At 40.2% G+C, this 16,811-nt stretch overlaps 1 protein-coding gene across 1 annotated transcript; it reads right to left on the reverse strand.

Annotated features, from left to right (window-relative positions):
- Window positions 1-658: 658 nt before the first annotated feature.
- LOC120036154 (brain-derived neurotrophic factor-like) lies at window positions 659-1,595 on the reverse strand. Its single transcript, XM_038982626.1, has one exon. The coding sequence runs from the start codon at window positions 1,578-1,580 to the stop codon at window positions 771-773; it is 810 nt and encodes a 269-aa protein (XP_038838554.1). The 5' UTR covers window positions 1,581-1,595; the 3' UTR covers window positions 659-770.
- Window positions 1,596-16,811: the final 15,216 nt, after the last annotated feature.

A 16,811-nucleotide genomic window follows, 5' to 3' on the forward strand; every position in this document is an offset into this window, starting at 1 on the left:
AACTAGAAATGTAGGGTTCAAACTTTATTGACATTGGTTTTGTTTTTCAGTTGCCTATAGTCATTTTTATTTCTTCAAATATTTCAATTTAATATTGCAAACAACTTCACAACATACAAAATGAATTATATTAATCCAGAAACATATGTCAATGAATAAATTTTATATATATATATATTCTTATATTTTGTCCTCTGGTGGGGATAAAAAAATAAACAGCAAAGCTTTGACAACAGCACCTTGACATAGTATGTAATTCCAACATTACCTTGAGAAGTTTAGAACAGTAAACAGATAAAGTACTGAGGAGGAAACCCTTACTGTTGAGTATGTAAACGGAATGTTTTGGTCGGTATCATATCCTTTTTTCTTAGGTGGACAAATTCTCAATTCACAATTGAAGCAGCATGCAAGTTTTTTTTTATGGAACTCGTCCTCACCCTCTCCCTCATCCTCATCACTCTTTTCCTTCTTTCTCACATTCTTGGCAACGTAAACAAACCACAATGTCTTGAGGAATGTGATATAGTAATTTAAACTGGGCGCAAATGACTGATCAGATCTTTTTTTAATTGTTTACAAGGTCATGAATATGTTCAATAAATAGACTGTAGTATCACTTTTACTGTATAAACGTCATCTTTTTTTACATGCAGTCCATAAAATTTTCATTTGACGGAATAATTTACCCTGTTATGTATATATACAAATAGATATTTTCTCTTTACTCTCTTTTTTAAACTCTCAATAAAATCTATACATTATATACACTATCTTCCTCTTTTAATGGTCAATGTGCATACACATGATGTGTCTATCCTTATAAACCGCCAGCCAATCTTCTTTTTGCTATCCATGGTGAGCGCTCGCACGTAGGACTGGGTTGTCCTGCATTGGGAGTTATAATGCCTCTTGTCTATTCCACGGCAGCCCTCCTTTGTGTACCCCATAGGGTTACATTTGGTCTCATAAAAGTATTGCTTCAGTTGGCCATTGGGGACAGGGACCTTTTCCAGGACGGTAACGGTCTGCCCAGACATGTCTATTGCTGTCTTTTTGTCCACAGCTGTCACCCACTGGCTAATACTATCACACACACTCAGCTCTCCACGCCGCGACGGGTCAGAATGCCGCCGTACCCTCATGGACATGTTAGCGGCGTCCAGGTAGTTTTTGTATTCCTCCAGGAGAAAAAGCAGCGGTGGCTCTAAAGGCACTTGGTTGCTGATCATCACCCGCGATGCATACAGGTCGACATCCTTGGTCTCCGTGGTGACCACAGAGGAAGGACCCCCTCCTCCCTGGCCCTTGTCAGCCCCAGGCCCCAGCTGAGATGCTTCTCCTTCCACCTCCAAGAGCTCCTCAATCACCTGCTCAAACGTGTCTGTGAGCGAGGGCAGTCCCCCATGCTGGCCCGGCCCACCCCCGCTCTGTGGAGTCCCGTGGTCCTGGCCGACCGTCACTGCAGCACCCAAGTAGCCTTCCGTTCGGTGGCCCCTTATACCCGGGGCGTCTCTCATGGGAGCAGCTCTCATGCAACTGAAGTATGAAATAACCATAGTAAGGAACAGGATGGTCATCACTCTTCTAACCTGGTGGAACTAGAGAGAGAGAGAAAGAGAGAGCAGAGAGAAGGATGAGAGGGGAGAGAGAATGAAATGAAGTGCAATTCATATGTATATAATCTTATGTAGCTATATTATGTATTATATAATATATCAACAGTTTTCTTCAATTGAGTTATCAGAGTTGTGTGCTTATACAATATACTGTTTATAATACACTCATTATTACAGTATTCCATAATATCTCAAGGTTGGATCACAATCTAATTGTGTTCCTTTCAGTTATTACTAAGCACCATTAGATGATGCACGCCTACCATCTCCCCCCATTACTACCAAAGTATCACATTTCTCCTCCAGCCGCAAAGAAAGCCAACAGTCTGACACCACCATGAGTGCCCACTACTACTTGGCCAACTTGCAAATAACAGTATAAGTAATTACCATACATTCTTGTGAATTCCATTTTTTCTGTTTCCTCATACAACGTTACAATATTTCCCACAAAGGCCCCAGAAGCAACATTAAGGGCTGCTGACACCAGCGTTTTCAACTGAGGCCAAGTTTTTTCAGACTGGGAGTGGATGTGGCTAGGCATCATGCTTTAAGTGTCAAAGCATTAGATTGCTAATTATCTCCTAATGGTCCATCCTATTATGAAGTGCAACCCAATATATCATTATTTTCTCTTCTTCAACAACAACAAACAACAACAGTTTTTTAAACAATTATGTTAAACTAATAATGAAACTACAGTATGTCTTCATCATAATCATCATCATCACTATTATCATCATCATTATCTTTCTTATATTTGATGTTGTTATCCAAGGTTGGCATGTACTGTATCATAAACGCTATGTGGCCTGAATACTTTTTTTCAGTGTAGCTATAGAACAGGCAAGTTATATCATGTTTCCAATCCAATGCCATGTATTGTAGCCTAACACGTTTCATGTGTTATCCTGACTTCACACCACATTTCCCACAGGGTTAATAGAGACTTATTGATCGATTGATTGGTTGAATACATGAGTGTTTCTGACTAGGTTCAGATAAGTGACTGTTCATTTTGTGTGATTTTGCAAAAGGCAACCAATCTTTGATGTAATATTACCATTAATATGCTAAACTTGATAGGGTCAAATTGGGAGCAGGATTTATTAAGGGACATAGAGATGTATAAATAAAGGAATGCTGAGAGTGAGCAGTAGCGCTAGCAGAGACTGAGAGAGAGTCAGTAAAGTACTGGTTAGAAAAGTGAAGAGAGGTAATGTGCTTGCATCCTGACACACTCACGTACCCCTTCTATCAGATGCATACTCTGTACAGCTGCTCACATAAATTTGGTAAACAGACATTGCAAGGGAAAGAATGCCACAAGGGCCCAACAGAGCCAAAATATATCAATATACACACACACCCTCATCCTCATCCTTCACCCCTAGCTCACAATAGCATCTCTTACCTTTATGCCCTATGAGTCACAGCAATTCAACATATCCACGGACATCCCAGACCCAGAGTCAAACATATGAAAACAACCACATTATAAGAAACCTAGCTCTTGCTCTCCAGAGGGGTGCATTTAAAAATAGCCACGGCAGGGCTTTGACTGCACTCTGCATGCCGCCCTCCTTGTATCCCGACCTGATGCAGGAATACGTTCCAAGCAGATCCGCTCCCCCACCAGACATTGTGGCGGACGGAAGGACCTTAGCAGAAGGGAGGGGCAGATCCCACCTAAAAAGCATTTGTTTCATTCTTAATTGGCGTCTGGGGCCACGGCTGCGATTAGCCAACGCCACGGTGACTGCCATAGAGATATTGCATCTATAAATAGGCGTGCTGGGAGTCTCACAGTCTCGATTGAGAATATCACATCCTTCTCCTTAATGAGCCGCTGAGTCCCCAAGCTCAGTGATGTGTTTCTCCAGAGTGTGAGTGTGTGTTAGAGGGAAGGGAGGGGATGGAGGAGGAGAGGAAAGGAGGGCTTGGTTTGTACGTGTTTGCAGGGGGATGGGGATCTTTCCTCCTACCGACAAGACAACCTTGGAGACAAAACATAGCCAAGCAAACATAGATGAGCAGGAAATCATTCCAACATTTTCTCAATATTGAAATTTGAAAATAATTATTCATAAGAGGTAATCCTTTATCATCCTATAAAGTGTTCCTGTGACCTGTCAAATCCCGTCATTAGGCTGCCCCAATGATCAAGGGAAAACAAATCCATGGACTGAAATCCCATCACACTGCTTATTGATACATGATTGGGGGTCCATCTTCATGTAGAAGATGCTGCAGCAGAGGTAGTAGTCCTTCTTCCCTGATGGATCACTGGGGCTAAGTTGCAGTAACAGGGGGTGGGGAGTCAGTGCAGGCGTCATTTCGCGGCATAACAACCACAGATGACGTCTCTCCCAGGTCTCCATAGGGGACAGGATGGAGGGGAGGTGTTTTGGGGGCAGTGCCACTCATCAGTGTGCAATTGCCTGCCAGTCCTCTGGGCCTCCTCACACCGGGAACAACAAATAATTTTATTTCTAACTCGGCTATTTCCTGTTTCCATCAGGAAAATCAATATGGCTTATGCTCTCAATCAACATCCTGTTAAAATGCAATCTAGCCGATGAATCACTTTATTGCTGTGGGACTGGCTCAGAATAACAGTACTCTCTGAGACCTATCTAATTCAAACCAAAGTAAAAGTGATTCTCACCATGGCTGGTATGTTCTCATTTACTATATCAGATTTGAGAATATCTTCAGCTCTGAATTGGATTTTACGGTCCAATTTCTTTTTATCTCCAGGTAATCAGTACACTGATATTTATTTATCATGTACTGGATATGTACAGTATGGTGTGGAAGAGAACAATCAAACTTCCACACTCTATCCAGCCATAACATATTCCGTAAAATCAAGATTTGCATCAATAAAATCAGTCCTTTACAGTTGCATTTGGTGCATTCAGAACGTTCATAGATAAAAGTTGACGGATTTCCACGTAGTGGCAAGGCTTTACGATGACACATTCAGATGAGCACCTGTTCAATTGTTGTGAGAGAGGCCGGCACGGCTATACGGTTGGGTTTAGAGATAGCTTGGTGCCTTGCAGTGTTTGCTCTTCGTGCCAGGTGGGGATTATAATGAAAAATCTCCCTTTGACAGATGCTGGAGTGGATTCACAAACACAATGGTGTTTCAACCATGTACAAAACTCAGCACATATGACTTCACATTTCACTTACACTTAACTTACAGTCATGTATGTGGGCAAAATGTCTGTGGCAATACATACTAACTTTCTTTTTCAAAGACACATTTTCTCAACATTTTTGTCTTAACACTCCTCTCTTTTCCAGTGAAAAGTTAACAAATGTTTTCACTTTGAAAACACATTGTCAAGTAAGTCACTACGAGGAGGAAAATACCCTTTCTCCACATGATCCAAGATCCCTGTACATCAGCTTGTGCTATGGCTACACCAATCAACATGTTTTCCTATCCAGTCCATTAAAATATGACCTTTGTATGTGCTCCAAATAAACCTACCTAAAAGATAGTGCTTCATTTATATGAACTATATATTTTGGAAACATACTAGAGGACTCAGTCACAATATACAAATGTAACGCCATTATCCTTTTCCCCAGTAATAGCTAACAGATGCAACCAAGAAACCACGTGGAAGCCTGTTTTGAAGAGATCTGCTCCCCATCTGACACTCGCAAATAGCATCTTCAAATGGATAAGTATCATTTACTGTAGCTTTTCCTCCAGGCAAACTCTGATATAAAATAAATGTAATGACCACTTAAAACAAGACATGTTAAGACTGTTGGAATATGTTCCAGTAGATCATGAATTGCATATTTTCCATTGACAGACACTGTGGGCGTTGTCCTCCACCACTTCCTCTGGAAAGAACCAGTGAGTGTCATTAATGTGCCAGTTTACAAAAGACAGGTCCAATAGCCTATATATAACAATATCATAATATTCAAAGGTTACCCACTTCATACTTAAGCCGCCTCCTGATAAACGTAGTACTCTAATAAGTGCAACATTTCCTGTATGTCTATCCGCAAGTTGCACTTACAACTAATTAGTGGTGCAACATGTTAACCTGTCAACGTGACCGCAAACCAGGTAACACAGGTAAAATGATAACTGCTTCAAAACTACAGCCTAACAATATTTTTTATGTGTAAATTGGCTGTTAAAATGACAAGTTTCCAATTGCTAGCCTGTAATACTAGTGTAGGCCATTTTAATTAATAAATAAACATAAGGTCTGCATTACATGTCAATTAATCTATTGACACTGTCAGACAGTGTCCCCACATAGGTCGACAATCCCAGTACTCTGTACTCTCTTTTAGATTTTTACAACCCTTAAATAGCCCTTATAAACCCTTAGGATAATTACATTTAGCAATGTGATGAAAGGCATGTCTTGAAGATAATGACTTTCATCGACAGTGCTCAAGTTAGCTTATTAGTCTACTGCCCATATTTATATCTGAATAAATCAGTTGTATCTTAAAACGATGTTTATTGCAAGTTGATTGCAAGTGGTCTATACGAACAATAATAAGATAAAGGCTCAACAGCAGCACATTAGACCTAGACCAAGTCCTACTTTAAAACGGGTGTCAAGCAGTTTCCATATATTTGCGCTAGATGGCGTATTAGACCACGAGATGTTCTTAAAACCCTAATCCTCTCTCGCTCGCTCGCTCTCTCTCACGAACACACGCACACACACACACACTCACACATACACTCACACACACACTTTAAGGCGATAACAAAGTCAAATAGGAAAACATGAACACTTGTAGACTGAAAAAGCAAAAGGTTACTAAACAAAAAGAAAATCGTGTTCACGGAATGTCATTAATGCATATGTAGTTAGTTTTCCAAGTCTGTGCCAAATTGGAGGCTACTTTCAGAGCTATTTGATGCAACGTCTCGAGACAAACTAGCCTACACTAAAATACAGCAATAATCTCAGACAGAATGCAATAAAAAAAATCTCTACACCAAACATTAACAAGGTTTACTTGGTAAACAGCAGTATCGCGGCGGCGCTGGGTTGTTCTCGCGCTAGAGCGCATAAAACGTAATATTTGTGGTATTATCCGCGCGCTCCTTGATAATTGCGCGACTGCTCCATGTAGGGATCCGTTTTATAATCTGTATATCCATCCTCGCCTTGTGAGGTTATCCGGTTTAAGCGAGAGCTAGACCAACCTTGCAGGGTATAGCTGTTTCCTATAAAGTCTTAATGAGTGCATCAAACTTTTTTAAATAATTTGCTTACAAACCTTTCTGGTTTTTCAGAAAAGAAAGTCCATTTACAGATAGTTAAAAAAATTGTTATCTGAATTACGATGCTATATTATTTAACATTACATTTAGATGCATTGTATTCATGGATTATGGGTTAAAATGAATAGGCTACAATAGGCATACAGCCTATGTGGGTAGGAAATGTAGTCTACTCGCCTATTTCTTACAGTGGCAATAGCCAACATGGCTAAATGTACAACTCTTCGCATTAATTAATCAGCTAAACACATCAGAAAACGAAATGATTACCTCCACTGACCCCTTTCGTGGTCCCTATTAGAAATTCAATCAGCATAATAACGCCGTTTTTTTTATTAATGAACAAGAGGATAGAGTTACACGTATCCTCTCTCAAACTGCGACCGAGTCGGTGCGCCTGCATGATCCCCAACTTGATTACAATACTTTTAAACATCTCCCCACTCACAAAAAGAGCGAGCATCGACACAGCAGAGCGAAAATGATCAAACAAGTTTTAAGAAAAACATACCTTTTACTGCCCAGTCGTAAAGGAGACCATTCAACAGGACAGTGTCATCTGGGATGTTTTGGACAACCCCCTGTGTAATTACTTAAGCTATATTTTCCCTGTACTGTCCGACAGCTTCGGGATATCTCTTCAGCTTTGCAGCAAATAGATTAAATTATTGATGGTGGAAATTGCATGGTTGAGGTAATGGACTCCCATGGCTGCGCGGCTCCTTTGGAGATCGCTTAAAACCGAAGGGGTTGCATGCTATAAACTGCGCCGCGACGGCACTACGCGATGAGAGACCTCTTGAGCTTGAAATGACGCCTGTATCCCTTGCAACTACAGTAACTTACTACATAATGACGTTGCAACATGTGACTCGCCACTGGCTGACTGGTTGCTTGCCACCAAACACGGTTACCAGAGTACTAAAGCAGGCCTAGCTCTCATACATGTTTTTTATACGCCTTTGGTCAACAGATGGGAGTGGGATAAAGAAGGGATTGGCCATGGATCTTTCTTCCGTGTTTCACTGACATCAGATGTGATATTTTTGTAGCTGTACTGTACATAAAAAACCAATAACGCATTTGATTCTGTGCCATGTGGCTACATTGCGTGTAATGATAAGATGTGATTAGATCTGATAAGATGTCCAAGGCTTATAGCATATATATATATATATATATATATATATATATTATGACTACTACTTAGAACCTGGTCTTAAAAAATCCCAAATAAATCATGAAAATAAGAACCAATATCCTACCCAAAAAGAGATTCTTATTCCATGCATTTTACCAGAAATATGGCATTTCTTTAGAGAGCACTGTTACTTCAATTGTGGAATTGGACAGAAACACACATTCACTGCTACATAATTATGTAATTAACGTGTTATAACTAAGTGTATATTCTGTATGGGATTGATTAAGTCTACAGAAGACTTACGTCTAGCAGTGGATACATTGAAATGTTCCTGTATAGACCAGGAGATGTGTTATAAATGCAAAAGGTAAGCCTGCCTAGCTAGACCTCGTTTTCCTAAGCCTTTGAAATGGTTCATCGTCAGATCCCATAGGTAGGCTATGCCATGTATGTTATACCAACAAAAACTATGGGTTACAAGTAGATATAACCATCTCAGGGAATGTCCAAATTTAAGACAAAGAAGCATTCGAGTAGGCTAGCTCTTGAAATTGTTGTAACTTAAATTGAAGAAGCCGCAGATTCAAAAAAAAAAATAGCCTTTTACCAGACGCTTTTATCCAAAGTGACATGCAATCATGCGTGCACCTATAATTTATATGTGGTAATCCCTCGTTGTGACATTATACCAGCGCACAAATATTCAGCAACATGGACAGCGCCGCGATCAGCGCGAGAAAAACAACAACACCATTGACAGTGTTGTGGTCAGCGCGCCCACGAACTAAACATTCAGCACCACGGACAGCGCCTCTATTAACGCGCCGCATACTAAACATTTAGAACCGCAGACAGCACCACGATTTGCGCGAGGTGAATGCCTGATTGAGAACCAGAGCTACTGAACAGCGCCGCTTCCAGGCAGCCTATATAATGAGAAGATTCCATGTCCTAGTTGTTGGGATCTATGCAGGCGGAAAGCCTACTGGTAGACACTTTTTGCCATGATACCAATTGTCTCCATTCCCTTTTCCCCTAACATAAAATTGTAAACTTCTCATAACACATAGCTTAATCATATGAAAGCAAAAGTATTATCATTAAATACAAGGCTTCACAATATTAAAGGTATATACTCAAGAAAATGTACACGTTATTCTGAAGATCCCACCAGTGTTCAATAAAGCTTGAATCAATAAACTTGGAAAAGGAAAGAAAATGTCTCACTTAAATTAATAAATATTTTGACTTTAGCATCCAGTGGGTGTTTAGAGAAGTCAAGTGATGAAGAGAAAAGGTTCTGGGCTCAACCTCAGTCAAATGAAGGAAACAGCTCATTATCCTTGTGGCTTGGACCTCCTCCAATTACAGATTTATTGTGATGTGTTTGCTATATGGCCATCGTGATTCTTCTCTGTACAAGTTAATGAGGTGGAGGGTTATTACTTGGCATATAGCAGTATGGGATTGAATGCTCACACCTGCTTTGTGATTCACTCCACCTCCAACACACGCGGGGACATGCCAAGAGGAATATAGCCCTCCCTGAAGGATCACAGTAGGCGAGGGCAAACTCTGGATGACAAAGAGTTGCATCAGCAATCGCTGAGCGACATGACTCCAACAAAAAAGAAGCTTGCACAGGGGCTGTTCCAACAAGGTAATTCATAAATAAATCACTTGGCATCTCATGAGAAGAACAACAACATGGTCTCTCTCATATCTGCAAATACAGCACAATGCAAGGTGGCGTTCTAAGTAGTGGAAAATTCAGGAGACTTGTTACCTAAGAGAGTTTGTTTGAGGAGATTATTTAGCATTTTGTGTAGAACTTCAAAATTAAGTTTAGCGTGTCTGAAATAAAGTGCATCGCAACTGAATTTAAAATGCATAGTTGGGTCACGCTTGAGCAAAGTCAGAAAGAGCTAGCCAATACCGAGTACCATGCTGTGCTATGCTATACTATACTATACTATACTATACTATACGTGTCAGTGCTAACTATCAGCCCTTGCACCTACAGTACAGTATGTGTCTGATGAAGTTTACATTGGGTGCCTAATCAGAACTTACTGCCCCTAAACTGAAACTCAGACACACTCACTCATGCTAACATAAGACCATTATGTTATGTTGAGCAGTGAACTAAACTGGCTTTCAGCATGCCACTTTCAGAATAAAAGTTAATTTCAGACAATCACCAATCGTTTTTCAGAAAATAGACATAATTCTTGAAGTTAACTGTGGGACATCTCCCACTAGGGTTATTTATCTTTGTCAAAAAGTGTCATTGCTATGCAAAAAGAGTTCTCAAGAGTGATGGGCGCTTTACCATGAATGGTGTGGCAAACCAACATTTCCTTGTTTCACGTCTTTCATAACATTACAATCCTTGGACAGAAGCGGCATACTCATGCTTTATTTTACCCATTGAACAATTTTCTACTCAGAAAAGGGCAGCATGATGAATTTGATTTTTTATATAAACACATAAAGTTAGGCTACTTGAAGGGTACTATGAGGTGGTTTGAGCATGCCATTTAGAGCATGGTGATGGAGCCCTGTTCACTCCCATAGGTTCTCTTAGGGGTTGGTGGCAGTAACCAGAAATCTGAAGCATGGAATGAACTAAACCTTTAAAAACTAAAACAGACATAAACTTTTAAACAGATGGTTCTGAAGTCCATAAACAAACCATTTAGAAATATTGAATAACATTTTGGAGTTAAAGTGTGGTTCACACAACATGATAGTCTTCTCTTATCGAACACAAGAAGCACACACTGTGGCACCCTATACCTGCTCTTCACTGACCAGATGCCCAAAACAACACTGATGACACTACACACAGGCATACATCTTTTCACATCTTCTCTTGCCAACTGTGACATAATTCTGACAAGTCAGCGATGTCAAGATCCACACTGTGACATGAACATTCAATTAAGACACCTTCAGAAGATACCTCTTGGAAGTAATCAGACGATAGAATAACAAGGCTCTGTGGCAGCATCAAAATGGGCATCATAAGCATATCTGCTGAGAATTAGCTACTCTATATCAAAATTCACACTTCAGGGTACAATTAACCCTTTCTCTGCTTCCCATGAAACATAATGAATATCCGGCTATAGTGTTATTAAGAACCAGTGGAAAGTTTGAACTCTAGTCTGTCTATGTATATACTGCCCCAAACCCTGTGGGAACACCTGGATGAGAAAATGCATAAGGCATAACAAGCTCAGTTCAGGGGAATTTGCAAGAAGTCTCATATATCTGTTCGTCTCTCTCACTCTCTCACACTCACACACACACACACACACACACACACACACACACACACACACACACACACACACACACACACACACACACACACACACACACACACACACACACACACACACACACACACACACAACATGAACAAAAAAAACACACTCTTTGTTTCATCAAATTGACTGCAGCATCAACTCACACAAATAAAATGTACATATAAGTCTGGGGGATCTAAGCGAAGCTCTTATTTGAGCACTACACCTAAGTATTTCAATAGGTAAGGTAAATGAGTCGCTCACCCCTGTCCATAACACAGGCATCCAACTTGATGTCAATATCAAAAGAGTGTGGAAAGCCAACCAGTGGTAGAGCTCAGCACCCCATTCCATATTCAAACACTCATGGCAGGTATCCTGAGTCCAACTCTACCACAAGGCATCTCAAAGTTACGCTGAACAAAGATATTAATTAGGCTACTGTACAGACACATATGCGCAATGTGCATGCACAACAAATGCTTTTACAATTACATACATTTTTCTGAGCACATTCAGTACAATGCACTTCACTTTAATCAATTACATGTAAGAACGGAATTGAGTTGATTGTAAATATGACAATTCCCTTATGCCTCTTTTCTGTTTTCTGAACAGACACAATTCATCGGACCTCATTGTTCCACACACACACACACACACACACACACACACACACACACACACACACACACACACACACACACACACACACACACACACACACACACACACACACACACACACGCACATAGACACACACAAACACACCCACGCACACACACACACGCACCGAATTGTCCTGCAGTGGCGTCATGCCAGCAGCCAGTCAGACTCTTGTCTCGTTGGTTACAATTACTGGACAAGCAGCACAGCAAGGTATTGGTTTTGGAAACAACAACCTCGACATATTGTGTTGGATCAGCTTTTGTAATCGTGTATTCCCATGATTTAAACTAACCAAGATGTGTCTCGGCATCGTTGAATAGATAAATAGCTGGATTCAAACGTTTCAACCAGCCATAACTCATTATGATGACATGATAACTAGATGGATGGAGGTGCTGATGATGAAAATCATGACGAGGCAGCCGCTGATTATAATCCGATTATTATAATATTATTATCATTAGCCTATTCATATTATGATAATCATTATCCTTTTGTTGGTTTTGTTTTTTACTGTTACGGAAATGTCAAACTATCCCCTATTCAATTACGCACGAAAAGGATGGAAAACTGATTTTTTTTTGTAAAAACTTGTGTTGAGACTCAGAGTTCCAACTGGAGTGTTATCAACTGTTAGCCTACTTCAGATCCTACCATGTAAAATAATAAAATACTTCCGAGAGCTATAGGCTATAGCTATACATGTTCATAGACCTCACCATTTAAAGTTCATGAAAGGTTGACTCGGAAAACTAAACACCTTTATAGTAACGCAAACATAAATATCTCTCATCGCCCCTGTGAGTCATCTATAAAGAATGAAACACGCATATTCTGTCAAATATGATGCCACAATAGCATTTAATGTTATTTGGAATGAAACCTACCATCCTCAGATTTGTTACTGACGCCCACCCCAACTCTGCAGCGCTAGAGTGCGGAGAGGGGGGCCGGTTGAGGGAGATTCTCAGTAAGATAACACAACCCCATTTATGGACTGATCCGATGACGTACATTGCAGAAAGTTCTAAAAAAAACCTTCATACATACAAAGTGTGTCGTGCCACCCCACAGACCCCCCTACCCCGCCTCCGCTCTCCCCTCCCTCCGCACGCCTACACATAAACCCACGTCTCCTCTCGCTATGACTTTCCTGAAGAAAATATGTTATTCCTGAGAAAATGATTAAAAGAAAAACCTGACCAAATTAAGAAATATAACAGATAACCTAAAAATATAACAAATAACAATATACATGTTGCTTTGTATGCAGCCAATTTGTCATATTGTCGCTGGTCTATTCATTCATAAACCCACTGCAACAAATAAAACGAAAACGTTTTAGGCGATCGATTCGTTAAGCATAGCCCTAGTAATTATCATCTTATTATAAGGCCTATTATATAAAACATTTTATTAATAATATGAACATGATTCCTCTTGTTCTTATTATTACAGCTGATATATGTTACAACACACAGCGTCATCCTAACTAACGGGTCTCCTGCTTTCCTATAGGCAATAGCCTAATAAGTATACTCATTTCGTTAAATGATTAAGTAAATTATTTAATTAAATAATGAGTCACGCATGGACTATGTTTTAAAGAACCTTATTTGGTTCTCTAAAGCAAGCTAGAATTGAACTTAAACATTTAAAAACACAATGAAGCTGTAATAATTCAGACGTAGCCTATAAATGAGGATAATGCATCAATAATGCATTGAAATGTAACCCCACTGGAAGCTTCTTGATTAAAACAGGGCTGCGAGCGCTTGTGGGCGTTGATATCTTAGGGTTTTTCTTGCAGCTGTTTGCCATTCAATAGCATCGTCCTGAAATCAGAATCTTTGAACTGAAGCCGTACAAAGAGATAGATTGAATACAGACAATATCCACAGTTTCTTCGCTGGCACGCAAGACGAATTTCTAAAGTCCGTTGGCTGTTAAGTCAGCAAAAACATTGTCGCGGACTAATCAATTTGAAGATCAACGCAATCTTGCATGCCTGGTTTTCTACTGTCTTAAAAACCCACTGCTTTTGGGCAATTTCTTATCAAGCCATCTTATCTCGCACCACCTTTAGCCAGCCATAGCCTAACATCTGTCAATAGGCAGTTTGACCACGCCTATCTTTCTTGTAATTTCATATCTCTGATTGCATCTTTGAAATTCCTCTGATTTCTATGAGGTGATTTCTCGGTAATGTTTTTGTTCTTCATATTTCATTAAATCATTGTGTAATTTGTGGTTTTGCTATTTATTGTAAACGTGGAAGTTGCCTCCGACAGGTCGAATGTGGGCTACACAGACTTGTGCGCGGACAAAGAGGGGTAGCAGGTGATGCTAGTGCTAGAGTGAAAGCGCAGTATGAATGAAACCGAGGAGCGGCTGTAGTAAAAACACAAGTGATTTGATCGCGATGACGGAGGATGGTAAGATGTTAAACAGATAAGAGTAGGCTATTTTTTGCCGCTTAGGGCTGAGAGAGGAATACAATAGTTTGATATGCGAGACAAACAAAAATACATATAGATAGATAGATAGATATGCCCTAATATGAAGCGAGTCAGTGAGAAGGAGGTAGCCTGGGTTGAGGCTAATATTTTATTTAGGATATGCACCATTATTCTGCTTAGTGCCGGGTAGAATGATTCATGAATTGCGCATTCAAAAGTTCCATTTCGATTAGGAGACGGGATCCCGTAGCCTAGATTGTGTTGCAGTAAATGTAAAAAAATATATTTGAGTGATTCTAAAGGTTTTGTTTACGAGTTGCATTAAGCTTCCCTTCATGCATAGCCTTGGTAAGTCGCTCTGAACAAGAGCGTTTGCTAAATGTCTACAGCATAAACCTAAACGAGTGCTTTGCGTGTTTAATTTAAGGCTCCGTCATGCACTCATAGTACTGAGAAATATTGTAATCTGTATAAAAATATACATCCTTCAAACGAAACTTTCATGAGGTGAAATAGCACCTTGCATAAATCCATAAACGCTGACTGTTATCAATCAAATCAAATCAAAATAGTAAATTGGAAAATAATTAGCTGGATATAATTTCACGCAAATCAATGCACAATACCATGACGGTGCATTTGATAGGATCCAAGTTCAATTTGAAACCACAAAACAATATAGGCGATAATGACAAGGATGGCGGATGAATAACAATGAATCACAATGGAGGGAACTCTTACCTTTTCAAGAGCTGACAACCACTATCAGTGGTTAGATCTCCAAGACCAAGACTTGCATTTCCCAAAGTTAACGCTGTATACCAAGACTGGAGCTTGAAAAGAACGCACGCCCTATACAGCGGCTCTAAGATTTCAACTTTCACATGCTCTAAGTGGCGAGACAAATCTCAAAGCGCAAGCCCTTCATTGACACGCGCTTTTCTCCTGTTTTCCGTTATAGATCACAGGGCTCCCTCAGCATACGCTTACCAAAAGTTGAAAAAAATTCCCCAGCTTTGGTAAGGGAACAGCAAAAGAGAGTTGATGTCCACTTGGTGTTTTAGTCCATGCAACGACTCCGGTGCCTCTGTCCAACGTGCTGAAAGCATAACACAGCGAGGGTAACTAAGGGGGCAAAAAAAATCTATAGTTTTGTTAAGTGCCATTTGATACTGCTTTACTCTACTGCTTCCCAACGCCTTGTCACGTGAACGTTTTTCTCCCCAAGCCCGTCCTGTTAATATTTGATCACATGTTGGCCGGACCTTAAGAAAAACAGCCCCTATACCAAAAGCCCCTAGTCACCACAAAGGCTCAATCAAATAGCGTCTCCAAATAGCTGTACACCTAACAATGCTGATCCTACTGCGTTATTGCCGCACTCTTCAAGTCATGTATAGGGCAGAACGACAGGTACACACATGTTGCTTTCATTGGCACCACACTTGAAAAAAGGATATTCAATACATACCATAAAACCCTGGTTAGCAATATACACAACCTTAAAGTCCTGAAAGACAATACAGCACACTCGCACATTTCGCGCACAGATGATACAATATATCCCAATACATAATTTACCTGCATTTCTTGAGCTTAGAAATGACTTCCAATCTTTTTACAGAAGCTTTGCCAATATCATCCTTCTTAACAAACACATGGGTTTCTGTTGAGAGTTTCTTAAGTAGCCCACAGAGTCCATCCCATCATCCAGCTAGCCTATATTAATTCCCGGATTAAATCGCAAGCATTGCTATTTCTTGGATACCATTCCTGTTTCGATTGTATTTCCATGTTACTTACCATTTTCCTCAACGCTGTCCTGGAGATAGAAGTGTCTTAATATCCACTCACTCCAACAGATGCTGGTAGGTAATGTGTCTTGTTTGAAGTCATCATATGAGAACTTCTGCTGTGCTCAGTAGATCGCCCACCACTTCGGTGACTTATCAATCTAATAACCCTTTGCAATCTCCGCGTGCTTAAACTCTGTAACACCTTGGTGGCTCTACAGTCAGGACAAACAACAACCAGCCGCGATTTTCACAAAAGCCTGTATAGATAGAAAGACAGATATACGCAATACCCTCTCCCGGACAACGCCATTAGAGGTCTTACGTGATTGAAATAAGCGAAGGCAGTCAAGTTTATGAGGGACCCCAAATGACCACTCAATTAATACAATCTCAGTTCTTTAAATTAGGCTATGTTTGCACAATAATATTGAGCCCCCCTAACAGTTGTACAATATAAGACATATGCACGAAGTAGCCTAGGTTATATCTTTCGCTGCCTATCTATTGTTACCACTCAGGCAAT

The sequence above is a fragment of the Salvelinus namaycush genome, unplaced genomic scaffold (assembly GCF_016432855.1).
Source record: "Salvelinus namaycush isolate Seneca unplaced genomic scaffold, SaNama_1.0 Scaffold122, whole genome shotgun sequence".
Lineage (NCBI taxonomy): Eukaryota > Metazoa > Chordata > Actinopteri > Salmoniformes > Salmonidae > Salvelinus > Salvelinus namaycush.